Source organism: Bombina bombina, chromosome 6 (assembly GCF_027579735.1).
Source record: "Bombina bombina isolate aBomBom1 chromosome 6, aBomBom1.pri, whole genome shotgun sequence".
Lineage (NCBI taxonomy): Eukaryota > Metazoa > Chordata > Amphibia > Anura > Bombinatoridae > Bombina > Bombina bombina.
Genome location: NC_069504.1, coordinates 218,940,831 through 218,966,597, shown reverse-complemented (window position 1 = coordinate 218,966,597; position 25,767 = coordinate 218,940,831). Strand labels below are relative to the sequence as shown.

Here is a 25,767-nt window from a genome sequence, read left to right as displayed (position 1 = left end):
AGTGTGTCTGCTCTCTCTGGGAAAGGAGGGTTGAGTGCTGCACCTGGGCAGGGGGATACCCGCAGGTGTTTTGCTTGCAACAATGTGGGCCACATCAGCTCCACTTGCCCAGAGAAGATTAACTTGGAGCTATCAGCTGGAGGGGTAATCCCTCAGAAGTACCAGCATCTATTTTGTTTGTTATACATCCAGAGGAAAGCAACCAGGAGAACTTGCAACCTGTGCTCGTCGAAACTAAGGTAACACTTGGGCTATGGGACACAGGCGCAGCAGGGACTCTTGTGCATCCAGGGCTGGTGCGCTCTAAGGACATTATTCATGGCAGGACTGTAGCAGTTAAAGGGATCGGTGGAATGAAACTTGCAGTGCCTATGGCACGGGTATATCTTGATTGGGGAGTGGGGAGAGGTTTAAGAAATGTGGGGGTATCTGAAAATATTCCTAATGATGTTTTACTGGGTACTGATCTGGGTAGATTGTTATCTCTTTATGTGCCTGACAATGCTACATGTGATCTAGGGACATTAGTTGTAGACCCTTTTGTGAAAAGGGCTGTGTGTGAAAATGTTCAGAGACAGTATGACCAGGAGGGAGGACAGAGTGCATGCGTGCAAAGTGCTGTGCCTGAACTGGGGGTGTCTGTGCTGAGATGTGAACCTGTAAGAGGAGAGACTGACTGGGGAGAAAGACGGATAGACGGTGTGCGTCTTCCTGTGATTGAACCATCAGTACCTGCAGAATTACAGTTAACTGTACAGAGTGAGACTGTGTGGGTCTGTCTGTGCCTGATCCGAGTTTAACTGTACAGGGAGAAACTGTCTGTGAGAGGAGGCAGATGAGTGGTGAGTGTCTGTGATTGAATCAGTGGATTCTATAGAAGGAGGTGAGATTGACGGGGACGAGAATGACTGGGTCGCTGGATGATATGTGCCAGTCTGTGCCAGAACCACTTGAGTCCCCTGTGGAAAGACAGCATATATTGGATAAATGGCAGAAGGAAGATGTGTGCTTGTCTGCACCAGTGTCAGAAGGATCCCAAATTCTGTCTGAAGATGTGAAGTGGCAGACTGACTATGAGAGAGAGCAGGGGGAAAAGGTAGCCCACTCTATGATAGAAGCAGCACCACAGATTTCAGAGTGTGTGGGGGAGGAGGGTACAGGATACTATTTGAGGGACCCCAGAGTGAGTGTGAAAGATTGTGGGTGACAGAGACCACAGTAACCTCAGATGTGACCTATAAACAGACTGCACAGACTAGGGGACAGAGACTGACAGACTGCAGACACAGGGGGGAGGAGTACAGAGAAGTGTATTTACACAGCCCCACAGTGCCATTCAGCAGATACACTGATAGGTGTGCAGAATCAGAGTCCCCAGCAGCTAGGTCCCACAGGGGAGAAGAGGGGGGTCGTTAGTCAACCTCCTACCAACCATAACAGAGTGCAGGAGTACAGGAATTCTACTCCAGTGGGAGGACAAGATCCTTGGGTAGTTAAGCAGCAACTGACAGCACACAATATGTTTGTGGAGCCTAGGGTCTTGCTACATATTGTGTGCTCTCTGGACACCTCTGTAACAGGGGATGATGTGTTATTCAGGGATAAGATGCAAGCCTTATTGGGTTAGGTACCTACAAAACCCAGAGATGCTAATGCCATATCCCTAAAAAACAGTTGCAGGATTTTACTGCCAGAGAGGGAGTGTATGAGATGGGCCAAAATGTTCTTGTACTAACACCCATGAGGCAGAACAAACTACAGGCTGCATGGGAGGGTCCCTGCAATATATTAAATCAGCTGGGTAGAGCGAATAGTGTGTCATTTTTAAATGGAGGGCATCCTGATGGCAAAACCGCTATGTGCAATTTGTCTGGCAATGGCGTTATCACCGCAAGGGGAAGCTCCCTTTGATACTCATCGGGAGTGGCTTGTAGCCAGCCCCTTTTGCGTCTCTTATTGGGGGGAGGTGTCACGAATACCTCAGGATTTGGCTGCTAAAAAATATTTGTTTTTCAAGAACAATTGTGTCCCGTGTTTGTGTTTTCTTTGAAGTGACAGGAGCTTCATAAATACTTTGTAGTATACACAGAATAGAGCTTGATAGCTCAGGCTGTCAGCAGAGGGCATGATGCAAAACAGTGCCTCAGTCACAGAAACTGATGAGGTCAATAAAAGGACATTGGTAAAATGTATATATGTGTTTAAAGCTGTTATGACATTAAATGAAGGGAAGTATGACAACCCTGTCATACTTGGTATCAAATTGATTCTCCCAATGAAACTAAGAGATTGCCTATCAGTCTATATGAAAATAGATTTACCTAGCAGAAATTATAATGTGTTCTATAATTTCAGGCAAAGACAGAGTTTATTGAAGGTCATAAAAGACAGGGGGGTTTCTTAGCCCACCCAGGAGGGTGTGGTCAGGCAACTTGATCTCTAGAAAATAGGTATAAGAATTTTGTTTTTAACTATAAGATTGTCATTCTTACAAGGGGAGCTGTTCTACAGAGTAAGGACCCATCGTTTCATGTCAGTCCCCAGGCACAGATCTTGAGACTAGTAAAGTATTCAATCTGTTTTTCTCCTTTTTTATTTTAAAAACGGTTTGCTGTGTGTAATTTTATTTGTAACAACTTTTTTATTAATAATGCATTGTGCATAATATTTTTGGCATAATAAATAATTAATTTATTAAGCTTTGGCCTTTGTCTAATAATTGAACCACGTTACTGAAAGAGACTGGAATATTAGAACTGTATAACTTAGGTTATTTTCTGCTAAATTGTATTCTAAGGGTTAATGTGTAAATCTGGGGTTTCCTTAAGATTTCCCATATCATATAATCTTAAGTAGTGGCAACTAGATATTATAGTTAGTTTAGTGTGGGTGGCATTAAAGGGGAGTTTTGGGCATTTCTTTTACGTCTAGTACAGACTGGAGTGTTGTTAACCCTTGCACCCACTGAACTAAATCACAAGCTTGCCTGCTGTGGCTAGACTGTGACATATTAGTGAGAGTAGAAGGGGTCTGATAATCCTTTCTGTGCCAAATAAGTGACTGGCACAGGGTTATAGCAATGGTAGTAGCACTCCTGCTTCTTGTGGCTTTAAATAGCCTATCCTGCCCCGGGTGTCCTTCAAATATATGTATATCCAATGTAGAAAGGAAGTCACTCACAGGGTCTTGTATAAAGTAAATATAAAAGTATATATACTTTTATATTTACTCTATACAAGACGATGTGAGTGACTTTATATATATATATATATATATATATATATATATATATATATATATATATATATATATATATATATATATATATATATATAAACAGGTATGTAGTTTTGATTTACACTGTTGTCTACAGTCCAGTGAGTGCTTTTTCAACTTCTGATATCTACATACCTGGCTACAGCACCCTGGCAAGTTGCAGTTTGTTAGTGAGAGTGCACATACAATACAACTTCGATATAGATATATATATATATATATATAGATATATATATATATATATATATATATATATATATATATATATACACACACACACATACATATATATATATATATATATATATACACACATACACACACATATATAAAAACATACTGTACATACACACACATATATATTTATATATGTGAATGTTTTTTTGTGTGTGTGTATGTGTATATATATATATATATATATATATATATATATATATATATATATATATATATATATATATATATATATATATATATATATATACATATATACATACATATACATACACACACGTTGATTGGAGTAGCCGTGTAAGTCCAGAGATTTAGATATCAAAATAAGAGTATGCAAACCTCTTCATGGCTGACTTAGAACAGAAATTCCTAGCCCCTCACAAACCCTTCAAATACTTTCGCTACATAGATGATATTTTCATCATATGGACAGAAGGAGAAAAAAAAACATGAACATTTTCATAAATCATTTCATCTATTTCATGCATCAATCAAGCTTAAAATGAACTTTTCTAGAGACTGTGTCACCTTCCTGGATACAACAATATCCATCACAAATGGCAAACTGCACTCATCTGTATACAGGAAACCAACAGATAGATGCAGCTACCTCCACAGCTCCAGCTCCCACCCCAATCACATAAAAAAATCCATAATCTACAGTCAGGCTACAAGATACCACAGAATTTGCTCAGATACCAAGGACCGTGACAAACACCTCATCACACTGTCCCAATCATTCAGAGAAAAAGGTTACAAAACAAGGATTATAAATAAAAAAATTAACTCTGCCCTCAATACACCACGTGAACACTTACTACAATACAGGGAGAAGAAAAACATATCACGTATCCAACTAGTAGTCAAATACAACCCTGCTGTGGAAGGGTTACGAAAAATAAGACTTACACCCACTACTCCTAGAGGATCCCACACTCAGAAAAATCTATCCAAAACCCCCAATCCTGGCATACAGGCAACCACCTAACTGGTACACAGGAAGCTACCCCTTGAGAAAAAGATCACTCAGAATGGAACCAAGTGCTGCTATAAAGCTCTCTGCAAACTGTGTCAACACGTTTGTGAAAGCAGCACAGCAAATCACAATAATAAATCCTATAACATTAAAGGGGCATATTCATGTATATCTGCAAATGTGGTATACATCAGTGCTTGACAAATGTGTTTAAAAATTAGGAGCCAGTAAGAATATTTAGGAGCCAGGCATATTTTTAGGAGCCAGACCGTTGGATTTGTATATCGCCATATGGAGAATAACCCAAAACGTTAGGAGCCAGGGGATGAACTTACACAGACACTCAATCAAAAACCACTGTGAAACAAAATACTGCACCCCTGTTGGTCACCATTTTACCAAACCTAACCACTCCATCCAAAAACCTCAAAATCAAAATTCTCAGACACAACATCAAAAACACCATGGAAAGACAAACCTTTGAAATGAAAATGATAATGCACTTCAACTTGTTTAATTCTGGACTAAATGTGGACTCTGGATTCTTAACACATCAAAAAAATTTGTAATGTACTTTCATTTAGTCAATTACATTGTATATTCCACATTCTTTATACATAGGTACACAGGTAAGCCTATGTCCACACTTGTCTATTTTTAACTTTTGTATTCCCCCTGTATATACAATTTCACATCTTTATAGATATTGATTCAATGTTGACATATAACTTTATGTCAGTATATGCTCTATGTATAGCTATATATCTCCCCTGTCTGTTCTCCTACACTGGACACTGTCTGCCTGTTACCTAGGCCCCCCTCATGATTTTTACGACACCTCTTCCTCTCCCTGCACTTTCTGTCTTCTTAGCTATTCTGTGTTTTAAGATATAATCTGTAAATTCCATTGAATTGTTCAGTATTGCTTCAGACTTGATAAAGGAAGGAACTCTTCTGAAAGCTTGTCAACTTATAAATGTATAGTTAGTCCAATAAAAAAAAAAAAAAGTATCATTGCTCAATGCAATACTCTTGTTATTTTGATATATAGATTATTTTGATATATAGATTATTTTGATATATAGATTATTTTGATATATAGATTATATATATATATATATATATATATATATATATATATATATATATATATATATATATATATATATATATATATATATATATATATATATATATATATATATATATATATATATATATATAAACTATAGGGTGCCGTGGTGACTGTAGTTTATAAAGAAAAAATTTTTCAACCTGATTAGGAAAACCAGGGCGGGCCGTGGACCGGACACACCGTTGGAGAAAGTAATTTATCAGGTAAGCATAAATTCTGTTTTCTCCAACATTGGTGTGTCCGGTCCATGGCGTCATCCATTACTTGTGGGAACCAATACCAAAGCTTTAGGACACGGATGAAGGGAGGGAGCAAATCAGGTTACCTAAATGGAAGGCACCACAGCTTGCAAAACCTTTCTCCCAAAAATAGCCTCCGAAGAAGCATAAGTATCAAATTTGTAGAATTTGGCAAAAGTGTGCAGAGAAGACCAAGTCGCTGCCTTACATATCTGATCAACAGAAGCCTCGTTCTTGTAGGCCCATGTGGAAGCCACAGCCCTAGTAGAGTGAGCTGTGATTCGTTCAGGAGGCTGCCGTCCGGCAGTCTCATAATCCAATCGGATAATGCTTTACAGCCAGAAAGAGAGGTAGCAGTAGCTTTTTGACCTCTCCTCTTACCAGAGTAAACGACAAACAAAGATAAAGTTTGTCTAAAATCTTTTGTTGCTTCTAAATAGAACTTTAAAGCACGAACTACATCTAAATTGTGTAACAAACGTTCCTTCTTTAAAACTGGATTCGGACACAGAGAAGGAACAACTATTTCCTGGTTAATATTCTTGTTGGAAACAACTTTTGGAAGAAAACCAGGCTTAGTACGCAAAACAACCTTATCTGAATGGAAAACCAGATAGGGTGGATTACACTGCAAAGCAGATAATTCAGAAACTCTTCTAGCAGAAGAAATAGCAACCAAAAACAGAACTTTCCAAGATAGTAACTTAATATCTATGGAATGTAAAGGTTCAAACGGAACCCCTTGAAGAACTGAAACAACTAAATTTAGACTCCAAGGAGGAGTCATGGGTCTGTAAACAGGCTTGATTCTGACCAAAGCCTGAACAAAAGCTTGTACATCTGGCACAGCTGCCAGTCGTTTGTGTAACAAGACAGATAAAGCAGAAATCTGTCCCTTTAGAGAACTCGCTGACAACCCTTTATCCAAACCTTCTTGGAGAAAGGAGAGAATCTTTGGAATTTTAATCTTACTCCAGGAGAATCCCTTGGATTCACACCAACAGATATATTTTTTCCATATTTTATGGTAAATCTTTCTAGTCACAGGTTTTCTGGCTTGGACCAGAGTATCTATCACCAAATTTGAAAACCCACGCTTGGATAAAATCAAGCGTTCAATTTCCAAGCAGTCAGCTGCAGAGAAACTAGATTTGGATGTTCAAATGGACCTTGTACTAGAAGATCCTGTCTCAAAGGTAGCTTCCATGGTGGAGCCGATGACATATTCACCAGGTCTGCATACCAAGCCCTGCGTGGCCACGCAGGAGCTATCAGAATCACAGAGGCCTTCTCCTGTTTGATCCTGGCTATGAGCCTGGGAAGGAGAGGAAACGGTGGAAACACATACGCTAGGTTGAACGACCAAGGCGCCACTAATGCATCCACTAGAGTCGCCTTGGGATCCCTGGATCTGGACCCGTAACAAGGAATCTTGAAGTTCTGACGGGATGCCATCAGATCCATGTCTGGAATGCCCCATAATTGGGTTAACTGTGCAAAGACCTCAAACGACTCAAATAGTCCGCCTCCCAGTTGTCTACTCCTGGGATGTGAATTGCAGATAGATGGCAGGAGTGATCCTCCGCCCATTTGATGATCTTGGACACCTCGCTCATCGCCAAGGAACTCTTTGTTCCCCCCTGATGATTGATGTACGCAACAGTCGTTATGTTGTCCAACTGAAACCTTATGAACCTGGCTTCCGCTAGTTGAGGCCAAACCAGGAGCGCATTGAATATTGCTCTTAGTTCCAAAATGTTTATCAGGAGGAGAGACTCTTCTCGAGACCATAGACCCTGAGCTTTTAGAGAGTCCCAGACCGCGCCCCAACCCAAGAGGCTGGCGTCGGTCGTGACAATGACCCACTCCGGTCTGCGGAAACTCATTCCCTGAGACAGGTGATCCTGGGTCAACCACCAGAGAAGTGAGTCCTTGGTTACCTGGTCTACTTGAATTTGGGGAGACAAGTCTGTATAGTCCCCATTCCACTGATTGAGCATGCACAGCTGTAATGGTCTTAGATGAATTCGAGCAAATGGAACCACGTCCATTGCTGCGACCATTAGTCCTATTACTTCCATGCACTGAGCTATGGAGGGTTGAGGAATAGAATGAAGAACTCGACAAGCGTTTAGAAGCTTTAACTTTCTGACTAACACCACAAACTCCTAGCCATCCCCGTGGAGATGCTACTTGTTCAGAGCGGCAAGAAGAATGACTGGGGGCGGAGCTAGAGGGGGAGCTATATGGACAGCTCTTGCTGTGTGCTCTCCTTGCCTTTCCCTGTGGGGGAGAATATTTCCCACAAGTAATGGATGACGCCGTGGACCGGACACACCAATGTTGGAGAAAAGGGCAGAGGACTGGCGAAACTCCTTAGTCGCCTGTAGATAAAATGTTAAAGCACGCACAACATCCAGGTTGTGTAACAAACGTTCCTTATGAGAATAAGGATTTGGGACAGAGAAGGAACAACAATTTCCGGATTAATATTTCTATCCGAAACCACTTTTGGAAGAAAACCAAACTTAGTACGAAAAACCGCCTTATCAGCATGAAAGATAAGATAAGGAGAATCACATTGCAAAGCTGAGAGTTCCGAGACTCTTCGAGCAAAAGAGATAGCAAAAAGGAACAAAACATTCCAAGATAACAACTTAATATCTATTGAATGCCAGGGCTCAAACGGAGCCTGCTGTAAAACTTTAAGAACAAGGTTAAGGCTCCAAGGAGGAGCAACAAACTTAAACACAGGCCTGATACTAACCAGGGCCTGACAAAAGGATTGAACGTCTGGCACATCCGCATGACGCTTGTGCAACAAGATAGATAAGGCAGAAATCTGACCCTTCAGCGAACTGACTGAATCCTTTCTCCAGGTGTTCCTTGAGAAAAGACAAAAACATAAATTATGCTTACCTGATAATTTAATTTCCATCTGTACGAGGAGAGTCCATGGCTTCATTCATTACTTGTGGGAAATACAGAACCTGGCCACCAGGAATAGGCAAAGACACCCCAGCCAAAGGCTTAAATACCTCCACCCCCCCCCCCCCCCCCCCACTCACCTCATCCCCCAGTCATTCTGCCGAGGGAACAAGGAACAGTAGGAGAAATATCAGGGTATAAATGGTGCCAGAAGTAATTTAGGTCATCCCAATGGAGAACCGGGCGGGAGCCGTGGACTCTCCACGTAACGATAGAAATTAAATTATCAGGTAAGCATAATTTATGTTTTCCATCTAATACGAGGAGAGTCCACGGCTTCATTCATTACTTGTGGGAAACAAATACCCAAGCTCTATGGGACACTGAATGAAAATGGGAGGGCAAAAGAGAGGCTGACCCTAGTTAGAGGGCACCACAGCCTGTAAGACCTTTCTCCCAAAAGCTGCTTCAAGCAAACAAACAAGTCAAATTTGTAAAACTTTAAAAAGTATGTAAGGAGGACCAGGCAGCTGCCTTACAAATCTGCTCCATGGAGGTCTCATTCTTGAAGGCCTAAGAAGAAGCCACAGCTCTAGTTGAGTGAGCCGTAATCCTCTGAGGAGGCTTATGTCCCACTGTCTCATAAGCCAGGCAAATCATACTCCTCAGCCAAAAAGATAGGGAAGTGGAAGAAGCCTTCTGCCCTTTGCGCCTCCCCGAATAGACAATGCTGAAGTGTGTCTGAAATCCTTCGTAGGCTGAAGGTAAAAAATTTCAAAGCTCAAACCACATCCAAGATATGAAGTAACCGTTCTTTTGGAGAAGGGGTTTAGGACACAAGGAAGGAACTACAATCTCCTGATTAATATTGCGATCAGACACAAGCCTAGGAAGAAATCCCAACACAGTGCAAAGGTCAGCCTTATCAGCATGAAAAACCAGGTAAGGAGGCTTACATTGCAAGGCCGCCAACTCGGAGACTCTGCATGCCGAAGCAATAGCCAGTAGAAAAAGAACCTTCCAAGACAGTATCTTAATGTCAAGAGAATGCATAGGCTCAAACGGAGCCCTCTGCGAAATCCTAAGAACCAGATTGGAACTGGCGGCAAGTCCCTTCTCCAAACCATCCTGGGAGGAAGGAAAGAATCCTGGATACTCTGACCTTATGCCAGGAATATCCACGAGTCCCACACCAGAGTAAGTAGGTCCTCCACACCTTATGATAGATGTGTCGGGTGACCGGCTTCCTGGCTTGAATGAGAGTATCAATTACACTCTCAGAAAAACCTCTCTTGGCTAAACAGCGTTCAATCTCCACACAGTCAGCCTCAGAGAATCTATCAGTTCAGCCTGGGATCCCTGTACCGCGACCTGTATCTGGGTAGCTTGAAGTTGAGTCTGGACGCCATGAGATCTAGCTCCGGAGTCCCCCATCTGTTGCAAATCTCTGCAAACACTTTGGGGTGAAGAGACCATTCCCCCGGATGAAACAATTGTCTGCTGAGAAAATCCGCTTCCCAGTTGTCCACACCCGGGATGTGGATCGCTGACAGCGAACAGCTGTGGGACTCCGCCCACTCCAGAATCCGAGATACTTCCCTCATCGCTAGGGAGCTTCTCGTTCCCCCCTGGTGGTTGATGTAAGCCACCGAGGTAATGTTGTGCGACTGGAATCTGATGAAAAGGGACGATCCCAGGAGGGGCAAAGCCCTCAGAGCGTTGAAGATCGCTCAAAGTTCCAGAATGTTGATTGGAAGAAGCGACTCCTCCCGACTCCACCTGCCCTGTGCCTTCCTGGAACACCAAACAGCTTCCCATCCTGAGAGGCTTGCGTCCATAGCCACAATCTCCCAGGTAGGATGTCCCCTGGGACAGCTGACCCGGACTAAGCCACCAAGAGAGGGAGTCCCTTGCCCGACTGTACAGAGAGATCAGCTGGTATAGATCCGAATGATTGCCGTTCCATTGCCTCAGTATGCACAACTGAAGAGGACGGAGATGGAACCTGGCGAATGGAATGACATCTATACTTGATACCATGAGCCCAATCACCTCCATACACTGGGCCACGGGTAGCCTTGAGGAGGTTTGAAGGGCAAGACAGTTGGAAGCAATTTTGCAACGTCACTGATCTGTAAGGAATATCTTCATGGATATGGAGTCTATTATCGTGCCCAGGAACTCCACTCTGGTGCTGGGAACCAGAGAACTCTTTCCGGAGTTTATCTTCCATCCATGAGATCAAAGAAGAAGAGCTCTCGAATGGTCCTCTGCCAGGAGGAACTGTAAAAAGGAAAACTTACACAGTGCAGTCAGAGAACAGCTCTGTTTGAAGTGAACAGCCTAATGTGGAGCAGTGCTAAATCACTAACAGTTCCTGTTTGTGCCCTATTCTTTCTGCAGACATGCTGCATTTTCTGCAATGACATCTCAGATCACTGTATGTTCTGCCTTGGGGAGCACAGGCATTAGATTTAGGCAAAGAGGGAGTACCCTCTAACGCATCATAGTCCTCCATAGCTTGTGCCTTTAATATGGACTATAGAAAATAAATGGGACCTTTTATACTCCGAATGGCCGGGGCACTCACCACCTCCTATGACCCAGGCCCATAGCGAAACCCCTTTCGACTCCTGCAACTGACGGTCAGGAAAAGGAAGAGAATAATGCCACACCCGGTCACATGGAGTGTCATGTAGGACTGCCCCTGCAGCTGAGAAAAAGCGTGCCAACTAAACGGGCTGCGCAGTAATCAAAATGACGGAAGAGCCTGACTGATCACACATTGCCAGAGCCACATCTCAGACATATCGCAGCAAAAAAGCACAATAAAACAATCATGTATACATCCCCCCTGTTCAATAATTACCTTCCAGAGATATTAACCATTGATTCTATACATATAAAAGGAGTCACACTGTGACCCTCTCTTCTTGCGTTATCATTACAGGTATAAAAATGAAACAATCTTACCAGAATCTACGCCGTGGAACAGGAACACTGCCTCTCAAGTTTGACAGTGTTGAAGCATCGCTCATGACATGGACTCGAGTGATAGAAAGCAGACAGTGAAACTCGTTAACACTGATTGCTTAAGGAGCTGTTAATATGAGTCTGTATGGTTTGCAGAAAGACTCTCCCTGCATCTCCAGACCCTAACATTTGTCAATGCTCTCACTGAGAGGCTAACAAGAATACTTAAAACTCCAGTCCCATTCAGAAGAGTACAACCCTCCATAAGAGACTACTCCGAATCTTCCGAAACTTCTCTGCCATCCTCCTGTGAAGAAAGGCAAAGAATGACTAGGGGATGAGGGGAGTGTGGGGAAGTATTTAAGTTTTTGGCTGGGGTACCTTTGCCTCCTCCTGGTGGCCAGGTTCTGCATTTCCTACAAGTAATGAATGAAGCCGTGGACTCTCCTGGTATTAAGATGGAAATCCTAGGGATCCTGACTCTACTCCAAGAGTAGCTCTTGGATTCGCACCAATAAAGGTATTCACGCCATACCTTATGGTAAATCTTTTCTAGCAACAGGCTTGCGAGCGTGAATCATGGTCTCAATGACCGACTCAGAAAAACCACGCTTAGACAGAACTAGGCATTCAATCTCCAAGCAGTCAGCTTCAGAGAAATAAGATTAGGATGATGGAATAGACCCTGAGTCAGAAGGTCCTTCCTCAGAGGCAACCTCCAAGGTGAAAGAGATGACATCCTTACTAGGTCTGCATACCAGATCCTGCGAGGCCATGCAGGAGCTATTAGAATTACCAATGCTCTCTCCTGTTTAGTACGAGCAATGACTCGTGGAAGGAGAGCAAACGGAAGAAACAGGTATGCTAGACTGAAATCCCAAGGGACCGCCAGAACATCTATCAGGGCAGCCTGTTCATCTCTTGATCTTGCACGGTACCTTGGAAGCTTGGCGTTCTTCCACGCCACCAGAACCAACTCCGGCACCCCATTTGAGGGTTAACCTGCTGAACACCTCCGGATGGAGAGCCCACTCCCCGGGATGAAATGTCTGTCTGATCAGGAAGTCCGCTTCCCAATTGTCCACTCCTGGAATGTGGATGGCAGATAGACAGCAATTATGAGCTTCCGCCCACTGAACAAACTGAGCCACCTCCATGGCTAAGGAACTCCAGATACCTCCCTGGTGGTTGATGTAAGCCACTGAGGTGATATTGTCCGACTGGAACCTGATAAACCGGGCAAAGGACAACTGAGGCCAAGCCATCAGAGCATAGAAGATCGCTCTCAACTGCGCCTTTAACGAGTACCAGACTGCTCCCCAGCCCAGCAGGCTGGCGTCCGTGGTCACAATCACCCAGAAAGGTCTCTGAAAGCATGTGCCCTGAGACAGATGCTCGGGAGAGAGTCTCGTCGACTGGTCTAGATCTATCCTCTGAGCCAGATCCGCATGATCCCCCTTCCATTGTCTGAGCATACATAACTGCAGAGCTCTCAAATTGAAACGAGCAAAGGGAATGTCGTCTATGGAAGCGACCAGCAGACCAATTACCTCCATACATTGAGCCACTGATGGCCAAACAGTAGACTGCAGAGAGACGCAAGAGGAAAGAAATTTGGATTTAGTCCCTAAAAAAAAAAAAAAAAAACTACCATTGTAGCTGGAACAAGGGAACTTTTCCAGATTCACTTTCCATCCATGGGAACGTAGAAAAGACAATAAGATCTCTGTATGAGAGTTTGTTTGTTGAAAAGATGGTGCCTGAACCAAAATATAATCCTGGTAGGGCGCCACTGAAATTCCCTGAACCACAAACTGAAAGTGTTTGTCTAGAAAGGTGAATCTCAGGGACTTGTGATGGATCCTTGTGAATGGGAACAAGAAGATACGCATCATTCAGGTCTATCTCCGTCATAAACTGACCCTCTTGGGCCAAGGGAAGAAAGGAACAAATGGTTTCCATTTTGAAGGACTGTACACTGAGAAACCTGTTGAGACACTTTAGGTCTAGAATAGGTAGTAAAGTTCCCTCTTATTTGGGAACCATGAACAGATTTGAATAGAATCCTAGGCCCTGTTCCCTAATAGGAAATGGAATAATCACTCCCAGAGAGGAAATGTCCTGAACGGAGTTCAAGAATACCTCTTTATCTGATTGGCAGATAATCTTGAGAGGTGGAACCTGCCCCTGGGAGGAATAATTTTGTAACCCTGAGATACAATGTCCACAGCCCAGGGATCTGGGACATCTCGTACGCAAGCTTGAGAAAAAAGTATGCCCCCCACGTGATCCGATCCCGGATTGGGGGCAAACCCTTCATGCTGATTTAGAGTCAGTTGAGGGTTTTTTAGATTGCTTCCCCTTGTTCCAAGACTGAGTGGATTTCCAAGAAGACTTGGATTGTTCCTGCTTGGAAGAGGGAGAGGAATCCTTTCCTTTGAAGTTACAAAAGGAACGAAAATAACTGACGCCCTTCAGGTCTTTTCTTCTTGTCTTGTGGTAGAAAAGACCCTTTTCCACCCGTAATATCAGAAATTATATCTGCCAGACCAGGACCAAACAAGGTTTTACCCTTGTAAGGAACACTCACAATCTTCTGACAACGCCCTGCGGGCTAGCACAGCGAAGCTAGATATCTTGGCTCCCAAATTGCATTAGGAGCCTTAATCCTGTCCTGGATATCCTTCAAAGGAGAGACTACCTGAAGTGGATCAGATAAGGCATCAAATCAACACTTGACATAGTGGCAATACAAACTGCAAATTGACATTGAAGACCTTGATGAACAAACCTCTTCTTCAAATAAGCTTCCTGCCTTTTGTCCAATGGATCCTTAAAAGAGCAGCTATCCTCTATAGGAATAGTAGTTCTCTTAGCCAGAGTAGAAATAGCCCCTTCTACTTTAGGCACCGTGCCCCATGAATCTTTAATGGAGTCAGCGATAGTAAACATCTTTTTTAAAGACAGGTGACAGGGAAAAAGGTACCCCTGGCTTCTCCCATTCCTGTGCAATAATCACTGTTGCACGGTCTGGAACAGGAAACACCTCCACAGAGGAAGGAACATCAAAGTATCTATAAAGTTTACTAGATTTGTTAGGGTTGATAACGACTAGAGCAGTGATTGTTAACCTTTTTTTTGCCGTGGCACACTTTTTTACATTAAAAAATCCTGTGGCACACCACCATCCCAAAATTTAAAAAAAAAAATCACACATTGTAGCCTAATACAGTATATATATATATATATATATATATATATATATATATATATATATATATATATATATATATATATATATATATATATATATATATATATACACACACACATACATACATATACATACATATACACACATACACACAAACACACACATACTGTATGTATTGTGCCGTTATGCCATGCCTCCTACAAACTACCCCTGTACTGGGAGTAAAAAAACAGAATTTATGCTTACCTGATAAATTACTTTCTCCAACGGTGTGTCCGGTCCACGGCGTCATCCATAACTTGTGGGAATATTCTCTTCCCCAACAGGAAATGGCAAAGAGCACAGCAAAAGCTGTCCATATAGCCCCTCCCAGGCTCCGCCCCCCCAGTCATTCGACCGACGGTTAGGAGAAAAAAAAGGAGAAACTATAGGGTGCCGTGGTGACTGTAGTATATAGAGAGAGAAATTTTTCAAACCTGATTAAAAAACCAGGGCGGGCCGTGGACCGGACACACCGTTGGAGAAAGTAATTTATCAGGTAAGCATAAATTCTGTTTTCTCCAACATTGGTGTGTCCGGTCCACGGCGTCATCCATATCTTGTGGGAACCAATACCAAAGCTTTAGGACATGGATGAAGGGAGGGAGCAAATCAGGTTACCTAAACAGAAGGCACCACGGCTTGCAAAATCCTTTCTCCCAAAAATAGCCTCCGAAGAAGCAAAAGTATCAAATTTGTAAAATTTGGCAAAAGTGTGCAGAGAAGACCAAGTCGCTGCCTTACATATCTGATCAACAGAAGCCTCATTCTTGAAGGCCCATGTGGAAGCCACAGCCCTAGTAGAGTGACCTGTGATTCGTTCAGGAGGCTGCCGTCCGGCAGTCTCATAAGCCAATCGGATGATGCTTTTCAGCCAGAAAGAAAGAGGTAGCAGTAGCTTTTTGTCCTCTACTCTTACCAGAATAAACGACAAACAAAGAAGAAGTTTGTCTGAAATCCTTTGTTGCTTCTAAATAGAACTTTAAAGCACGGACTACATCTAAATTGTGTAACAAACGTTCCTTCTTTGAAACTGGATTCGGACACAAAGAAGGAACGACTATTTCCTGGTTAATGTTCTTGTTGGAAACAACTTTTGGAAGAAAACCAGGCTTGGTACGCAAAACAACCTTATCTGAATGGAACACCAGATAGGGTGGGTCACACTGCAAAGCAGATAATTCAGAAACTCTTCTAGCAGAAGAAATAGCAACCAAAAACAAAACTTTCCAAGATAGTAACTTGATATCTATGGAATGTAAGGGTTCAAACGGAACCCCTTGAAGAACTGAAAGAACTAAATTTAGACTCCAGGGAGGAGTCAAGGGTCTGTAAACAGGCTTGATTCTAACCAAAGCCTGTACAAAAGCTTGTACATCTGGCACAGCTGCCAGTCGTTTGTGTAACAAGACAGATAAAGCAGAAATCTGTCCTTTTAGAGAACTCGCTGACAATCCCTTTTCCAAACCTTCTTGGAGAAAGGAGAGGATCCTAGGAATTTTAATCTTACTCCAGGAGAATCCCTTGGATTCACACCAACAGATATATCTTTTCCATATTTTATGGTAAATCTTTCTAGTTACAGGTTTTCTGGCTTGGACCAGAGTATCTATCACTGAATCTGAAAATCCACGCTTGGATAAAATCAAACGTTCAATTTCCAAGCAGTCAGCTGCAGAGAAACTAGATTTGGATGTTCGAATGGACCTTGTACTAGAAGATCCTGTCTCAAAGGTAGTTTCCATAGTGGAGCCGATGACATATTCACCAGGTCTGCATACCAAGTCCTGCGCGGCCACGCAGGAGCTATCAGAATCACAGAGGCCTTCTCCTGTTTGATCCTGGCTACAAGCCTGGGAAGGAGAGGGAACGGTGGAAACGCATAAGCTAGGTTGAACGACCAAGGCGCCACTAATGTATCCACTAGAGTCACCTTGGGATCCCTGGATCTGGACCAGTAGCAAGGAACCTTGAAGTTCTGACGAGACGCCATCAGATCCATGTCTGGAATGCCCCATAATTGAGTCAACTTGGCAAACACCTCCGGGTGAAGTTCCCACTCCCCCGGATGGAAAGTCTGACGACTCAGATAATCCGCCTCCCAGTTGTCTACTCCTGGGATGTGAATTGCAGATAGGTGGCAGCAGTAATCCTCCGCTCATTTGATGATTTTGGACACCTCTCTCATCGCCAAGGAACTCCTTGTTCCCCCCTGATGATTGATGTAAGCTACAGTCGTCATGTTGTCTGACTGGAATCTTATGAATCCGGCATTCGCTAGTTGAGGCCAAGCCCGGAGAGCATTGAATATCGCTCTCAGTTCCAGGATGTTTATCGGGAGAAGAGACTCTTCCCGAGACCATAGACCCTGAGCTTTCAGGGAATCCCAGACCGCGCCCCAGCCTAATAGACTGGCATCGGTCATGACAATGACCCACTCTGGTCTGCGGAAACTCATTCCCTGGGACAGGTGATCCTGGGACAACCACCAACGGAGTGAGTCTCTGGTCATCTGGTCTACTTGAATCACTGGAGACAAGTCTGTATAGTCCCCATTCCACTGCTTGAGCATGCACAGTTGTAATGGTCTTAGATTAATTCGAGCAAAAGGAACTATGTCCATTGCTGCAACCATCAACCCTACTACTTCCATGCACTGAGCTATGGAAGGCTGCAGAATAGAGTGAAGAACTTGACAAGCGTTTAGAAGCTTTGACTTTCTGACTTCTGTCAGGAAGATCTTCATTTCTAAAGAATCTATTTTTGTTCCCAAAAAGGGAACTCTTGTCGACGGAGACAGGGAACTCTTTTCTACGTTCACCTTCCACCCGTGAGATCTGAGAAAGGCTAGAACAATGTCTGTATGAGCCTTTGCTTTGGAAAGAGACGACGCTTGGATTAGAATGTCGTCCAGATAAGGTGCCACTGCAATACCCCTTGGTCTTAGGACCGCTAGAAGGGACCCGAGCACCTTTGTGAAAATCCTTGGAGCAGTGGCTAGCCCGAATGGGAGAGCCACAAACTGGTAATGTTTGTCCAGAAAGGCGAACCTTAGGAACTGATGATGATCTTTGCGGATAGGAATATGTAGATACGCATCCTTTAAATCCACGGTAGTCATAAATTGACCCTCCTGTATTGTAGGTAAAATTGTTCGAATGGTTTCCATTTTGAACGATGGAACTCTGAGAAATTTGTTTAGAATTTTTAAATCCAGAATTGGTCTGAAAGTTCCCTCTTTTTTGGGAACTACAAACAGATTTGAGTAAAACCCCTGACCTTGTTCCACAGTTGGAACTGGGTGTATCACTCCCATCTTTAACAGGTCTTCTACACAATGTAAGAATGCCTGTCTCTTTATTTGGTTTGAAGATAAGTGAGACATGTGGAACCTTCCCTTTGGGGGTAGTTCCTTGAATTCTAGAAGATAACCCTGAGAAACTATCTCTAGTGCCCAGTGATCCTGAACATCTCTTGCCCAAGCCTGAGCAAAGAGAGAGAGTCTGCCCACTACTAGATCTGGTCCCGGATCGGGGGCTACCCCTTCATGCTGTTTTGGTAGCAGCAGCAGGCTTCTTGGCCTGTTTACCCTTGTTCCAGCCTTGCATTGGTTTCCAAGCTGGTTTAGTCTGGGAAGCGTTACCCTCTTGTCTAGAGGCTGCAGAGCTGGAAGCCGGTCCGTTCCTGAAATTGCGAAAGGAACGAAAATTGGACTTATTCTTAGCCTTGAAAGGTTTATCTTGTGGGAGGGCATGGCCTTTTCCCCCAGTGATGTCTGAAATAATCTCTTTCAATTCTGGCCCAAAAAGGGTCTTACCTTTGAAAGGGATATTAAGCAATTTTGTCTTGGAAGATACATCCGCCGACCAAGACTTTAGCCAGAGCGCTCTGCGCGCCACAATTGCAAACCCTGAATTTTTCGCCGCTAACTGCATAGCGGCGTCTAAAATAAAGGAATTAGCTAACTTAAGTGCGTGAATTCTGTCCATGACTTCCTCATACGGAGTCTCCCTACAGAGCGACTTTTCCAGTTCCTCAAACCAGAACCACGCCGCTGTAGTGACAGGAATAATGCACGAAATAGGTTGAAGGAGGTAACCTTGCTGTACAAAAATCTTTTTAAGCAAACCCTCCAATTTTTTTATCCATAGGATCTTTGAAAGCACAATTGTCCTCAATAGGAATGGTTGTGCGCTTGGCTAGTGTAGAAACCGCCCCCTCGACATTAGGGACTGTTTGCCATAAGTCCTTCCTGGGGTCGACCATAGGGAACAATTTCTTAAATATAGGAGGAGGGACAAAAGGTATGCCTGGCTTCTCCCACTCCTTATTCACTATGTCCGCCACCCGTTTAGGTATCGGAAAGGCATCAGGGTGCACCGGGACCTCTAGGAACTTGTCCATCTTGCACAATTTTTCTGGGATGACCAGATTGTCACAATCATCCAGAGTAGATAGCACCTCCTTAAGTAATGCGCGGAGATGCTCTAATTTAAATTTAAATGTCACAACATCAGGTTCTGCCTGCTGAGAAATTCTTCCTGTATCAGAAATTTCCCCATCTGACAAACCCTCCCTCACTGCCACTTCAGATTGGTGTGAGGGTATAACAGAAAAATTATCATCAGCGCCCTCCTGCTCTACAGTGTTTAAAACAGAGCAATCGCGCTCTCTCTGAAATGCTGGCATTTTGGATAAAATAGCTATGGAGTTATCCATTACTGCCGTCAATTGTTGCATAGTAACAAGCATTGGCGCGCTAGAAGTATTAGGGGTCGCCTGCGCGGGCATAACTGGTATAGACACAGAAGGAGATGATGTAGAACTATGTCTACTTCCTTCATCTGAGGAATCATCCTGGGCAACCTTACTATTTGTGACAGTACTGTCCTTACTTTGTTTGGACGCTATGGCACAATTATCACACATATTTGAAGGGGGAACCACATTGGCTTCCATACATACAGAACATGATCTATCTGAAGGTACAGACATGTTAAACAGGCTTAAACTGGTTAATAAAGCACAAAAACCATTTTAAAACAAAACCGTTACTGTCTATTTAAATTTTAAACAGGGCACACTTTATTACTGAATATGTGAAAAATTATGAAGGAATTATCCAATCTTTACCAAACTTTCACCACAGTGTCTTAATGCATTCAAAGTATTGTACCCCAATTTTCAAGTTGTTAACCCTTAAAATGTGGAAACCGGAGCCGTTTGTAATTTTAACCCCCCTACAGTCCCAGCCACAGCCTTTGTTGCGACTTCACCAATCCCAGGGGGGTATACGATACCAATTGAAGCCTTCTAGGAACATTTTCAGTGGATACCAGACCCTAACACATGCAGCTGCATGTACTGTACTCAAAAGTAACTGCGCAATAATGGCGCGAAAATGAGGCTCTGCCTACTATAGTGAAAGGCCCTTCCTGACTGGGAAGGTGTCTTAACAAGTGCCTGGCGCTAAAAACGTTCCCCAATATTAAAAAAGCGTGAAATTCACTTCAAACTGCATATAATACTTAAATAAAGCAATCGATTTAGCCCCTAAAAGTGTCCACCAGTTTATAGCCCATAATAAGCCCTTTATTCTGTTTGAGTCTAAGAAAATGGCTTACCGATCCCCATGAGGGAAAAATGACAGCCTTCCAGCATTACACAGTCTTGTTAGAAAAATGGCTAGTCATACCTTGAGCAGAAAAGTCTGCAAACTGTTCCCCCCAACTGAAGTTCTCTCAGCTCAACAGTCCTGTGTGGGAACAGCAATTGATTTTAGTTACTGCTGCTAAAATCATACTCCTCTTTTAAACAGAACTCTTCATCTCTTTCTGTTTCAGAGTAAATAGTACATACCAGCACTATTTTAAAATAAACTCTTGATAGAAGAATAAAAAACTACAACTAAACACCACATACTCTTCACCATCTCCGTGGAGATGCTACTTGTTCAGAGCGGCAAAGAGAATGACTGGGGGGGCGGAGCCTGGGAGGGGCTATATGGACAGCTTTTGCTGTGCTCTTTGCCATTTCCTGTAGGGGAAGAGAATATTCCCACAAGTTATGGATGACGCCGTGGACCGGACACACCAATGTTGGAGAAACAAGCAAAGTTTAAAAAATATGTCACACTGTTGTCAGTCTGCCGTGGCACACCTGAGGATCACTCACGGCACACTAGTAGGTTGAAAAACACTGGACTAGAGTATCGGAGTCGTCCAAAGTAGCCAAAACCTCCTTTAACAATACACGAAGGTGTTCAAGCTTAAATCCAAAGGTTACAACTTCAGCATCCGATGAAGGAATAATACTGTCCGAATCTGAGATTTCAACCTCAGAGATGTATCCTCCTCATCAAACTTATGAGGAAGGGCAACTTGGGTAGCAGATGCTGGAGCAGAAACCTTACTATCTGAATCTCTATTTTTCCTCTTGCATTTTCCCTGTAGCATAGGAAAGGCAGATAATGCCACAGAATATACCTGGGCAGCAAATTCTGCAGGTAAATAAACTCCTCCAGGAGATTGAGAGGAACCGCAGGGCACTGCATGTGACCGGTGAGGCTTGGGACATTTAAGGAGAAAGCTGTGGCATTGCCTGTACAGCATCATCCTGGGAGACATTAGGCTCAGCAAAAAGAACTCTGATTTTACAATTTAATGTCCTCTCTACACATGAGGATCAAAATTGCATAGGGGTAACAATTTGGGCCTCTAAACATAAAAAACAGGTATACATAAGAGCAGGCTCCTGCTCCATTGCAGATATGGCCCCAAAAACAGTTTGATTTAAACCAAAAGAAAAATTGTTACTGTCGCATTAAGAAGAAATCTTTTCTCTTTAGGACGCAAATTTTCAAGAATATTTGCACACAAAAAGTTTTAAAAACTACAAGTCTTAATAATAGTTTACCAGCCACCTCTACACCTTAGATTAGCTGAGGTGCTCCTACTGACCCCTGGGACAAAAACGCTATTGCTGTAGAGGAATTAGCTTTCAGAGCTCTGAAAATCAGCTCCTTCACAAACCGCCACTCTGTACTATAGCCTAGAGCGGAAGCGGGTCACATGACCGGCTGAAGGGAACTGTGCCACACACAAAAGCACACGTTTCCTATAAAGCCGCAGCAGCCGTAAAACGAAAGGCTCAGCCTTAGCTAAAACAGCAGCGTTAAATCTGGAAAACCCTCTTTCACTAGAAAAAAAAAAGTTCCACAGAAGCTTCATTCTTGAACGTCCACGAGGAAACAACGGCCCTCGTGGAATGAGCCGTAACTCTCACTGGATGCTGTAGACCAGCAATCTCAAATGCAAAACGTATAATACTCTTCAGTCAGAAAGAAAGAAGTAGCTTCCTGGACCTTACTTTCTCCTGAGAAAACCACAAATAAAGCAGAAGACTGGCGAAATCCTTAGTCGCCAGCAGGTAAAAAGTTTAAAGTATGGACCACGTCCAAATTGTGCAGAAGACGTTCTAAGAAGAAGGATTAGGACACAAGGAAAGAACAACAATCCCTGAGTAATGTTCCGATCAGAAACAACCTTAGGAAGAAATCCTAATTTAGAACGGAAAACTACCTTATCTGAATGGAAAATAAGGCAAGGAGACTCCTACTGCAATGCCGGGAGCTCTGACACTATGAGCAGAAGAATAGCAACAAGAAATAAAACTTTCCAAGATAACAACTTAATATCTAAGGAATGCATAGGCTCAGACAGAGAACCTTGAAAAACTTTGAGAACTAAATTCAGACTCCATGGAGGAGTAACTGGTTGCAACACAGACCTGATCCTGACCAGACCTGACAAAAAGACTGTACGTCTGGGACGTCCACCAGGCGGTTACGGAACAAAAAAAGACAAGGCAGATATTTGACTCTTTAGAGAACTTGCCGAGAAAACCTTTCTCCAAAGCTTCTTGGAGAAAGGACAGATTTCCATGAATCCGAAGTCTACTCCAGGAGTAGACTTAAAATTCGCACCAATAGATATATACACCATATCTTATGGTAAATCCTTCTAGAAAACAGGATTACGAACCTGAATCATGGTCTCTATGACCGAGTCAGAAAAACCCAGCTTTAGACAAAATTAAACGTTCAATCTCCAATTAGCCAGTTTCAGAGAAACTAGATACGGGTGAGGAAAGGGCCCTCAAATTAGAAGGTCCTTCCTATACGGAAGTCTCCAAGGTGGCAGAGACTACATGTCTCTACACCTCAGATAACCTAGCTGAAGTGCCTGTCAGCCCTTTGCACATTAAATATTCCGGACTAAGACCTCTGAAACATTGTCCGGTCCGTTACTTTCTCTATTTAAGAATAAACACTCTCCTCTATCCCTTCCGATACTCTGAAAGAAACTGACAAAGTGGTGCGCAACTAAATTGGCGCCACACATAACTCCGCCCATCGTGGGCGTTGGCATAATAATCTCCCGGTCGCCATTGATCTTTTTAGTTTTACAAAGCGGAACTGTCGGGAGTGCAATAACTGACTGATCAGCTTCAGCTTGGCAGCTGATAGTCCGAGAGACTAAATGTCAAACACCTCACACTGATGTCAATATGTGTTTTCTTGGTTGGCTATTATTAAACCGCCGGGAGATGAGAACACTGTCCCCTTCAACACCTCACCCTGAGCTCGTCTTTTTATAGCTCATCAGATATGGTAATAGGAGATCTCCCAGTCGGCTATTATTAAACCGCCAAGAGATGAGAACACAGTCCCCTTCAATACCTCACCCTGAGCTCGTCTTTTTATAGCTCATCAGATATGTTAACATTGGATCTCCCAGTCGGCTATTATTAAACCGCCGGGAGATGAGACAAGTCCCATTCAAATATTTTTACTAAGCGTAACTCCTCCACTGAACCCGTCTTAGAATACGCATCAGCCTGTCAATAGGAGATCTCCCAGTCGGCTATCATAAAACAGCCGGGAGATGAGAGCACATGTTTCATGCATCCCCGGTGTCTGCGTTTAAACTGTCCCAAGGTGTCACCTAAGCCTCTGAGGGAATCTATCTATCTATAAACCTCTGATAAAGAGGTCAAATCCAACGAGGTATAATAAAGATTAAGTGCCCAACCTTTCTTCTGAGCCTTTTCAACCCCCAGAATAAAGTTAGCACTTACCTCTGTCTCCTGCCGGACAGTAAGGCAGTTCCCAGGTTTGCAAGGTCCTCTCCCTCACATGGACCTATAATTTAAAACGAAAGTTCTGAGTAATATCCCTCAGATTTTCTTGGCAAGGGCAGCAAAAATTACATGGGAGGCGCAGGGAGAATTAAGTCCCACAAATTCCCATTGCTCTAAAGCCACCAAAAGCTCTACTGTAGAGACTGATATGGACTACAGCTACACCCTAGAACAAAGCAGCACACTCTGGCATTACTTTAAAAATAATAAACTCTTGATTGAAGAATCTAAAACTAACACCTCACTTTACCTCTTCCTATCACTAACGTAGGCAAAGAATGACTGGATTGGGAGGGAAGGGAGGAGCTATTTAACAGCTCTGCTGTGGTGCTCTTTGCCTCCTCCTGCTGACCAGGAGGTGAATATCCCATTAGTAATTAAGATGATCCGTGGACTCATCGTGTCATAAAAAAGAAATACTTTTCTGGTTTGATATACATTGTATGTACTATTAAAAATCTTCAAAATAAATAGAACCACTGCAAATACAAAAACAAATAAAACAAATAAAAAATACTCACTGTCATCGAACACTCCAGCATTAGCTAGCAATAAGGTGATTATTTTGGGGTCCTTATCAAGCTGCATTACATGTTTGCTTTCATTGGAAAGAAGTGTACAAACATTAATTGCAAAGTCCACTTCATTTGGGAGTCCAGATAAAAGCGAGAGCACCAGTTTGTTATAATCGTTTGGTGTGTTGAAGTCCATTGTAAGCCCATAACTTTGTCTTAAATAATCTACAATACAAGAAAAATAAAAAATAAAATGAATAGGTTTTGCAATTGAGAGCTTTCAGTGTTTAGTATTTTTATTCAGAAAATGATCAATCTTTTTAAGTACTTTAGTTACCTTTAGATGCATAACAAACAAAAAAATGTTAACTAGCAAGTACCGTGTGTTGTAAGTTATTAATAAAAACTGTTGAAGAAATGTAACAATACCACTTTTAGCTTTTTTGTTTTGTATAGTTTAGATATGTTATTTAAAATATGTTTAGTACATTACCTGGTACAATATGCTGCTGATAGTTATAAGAGCATGGTATCGCACCAATTGGGAGCTGAGGTTTCAGGTTACCAGGTTGAACTTCGTCATCATCTTCACCAAAATGATGTACTTTCTCATATTTTTCCAAATATATTTAAAAAAAAAAAAAAAAAAAAAAAAAAGGTAAGAAAAAAAAAATAGATTTTTCAAAACCATATTGATATAAATTGAGCATTTCAGCCATGTAACTAATACATGCCAAATCAGGGTAAATTTACCCCATGGCTGCAATATACTACATAATGTGTTACAGCCATTTATAAAGATTCATTGGGTTTAACTAAACATTACAAGCAACATATTTGACAGCCTCTAAGGAGGATAATGCATTAAAATCAGGTAACTGTATCAGAGTGCCAACTTGAACACAAAGTTATGCAAGGATCCTTACCCAGCACAAACATGTACATAGTGGAAATGACTCTACATTATATAAAAAAAATGCCATTATTTAATTATATACAATATAAACACATCTAACCTGCACAACAAAAAACATAAT

The 25,767-nt window shown here is 42.6% G+C and overlaps 1 protein-coding gene across 1 annotated transcript in view; it reads right to left on the bottom strand.

Annotated features, from left to right (window-relative positions):
- Positions 1–25,767, bottom strand: part of ARID2 (AT-rich interaction domain 2) — a 574,897-nt gene that overhangs the window by 432,033 nt on the left and 117,097 nt on the right. Inside the window, exons 4-5 of the mRNA XM_053716737.1 lie at positions 25,224–25,357; positions 24,737–24,955 (exon numbers count right to left, since the gene is read on the bottom strand). Of these exons, the coding sequence (XP_053572712.1) occupies positions 24,737–24,955; positions 25,224–25,357 (353 nt within the window). The remainder of the gene's footprint in view (positions 1–24,736; positions 24,956–25,223; positions 25,358–25,767) is intronic.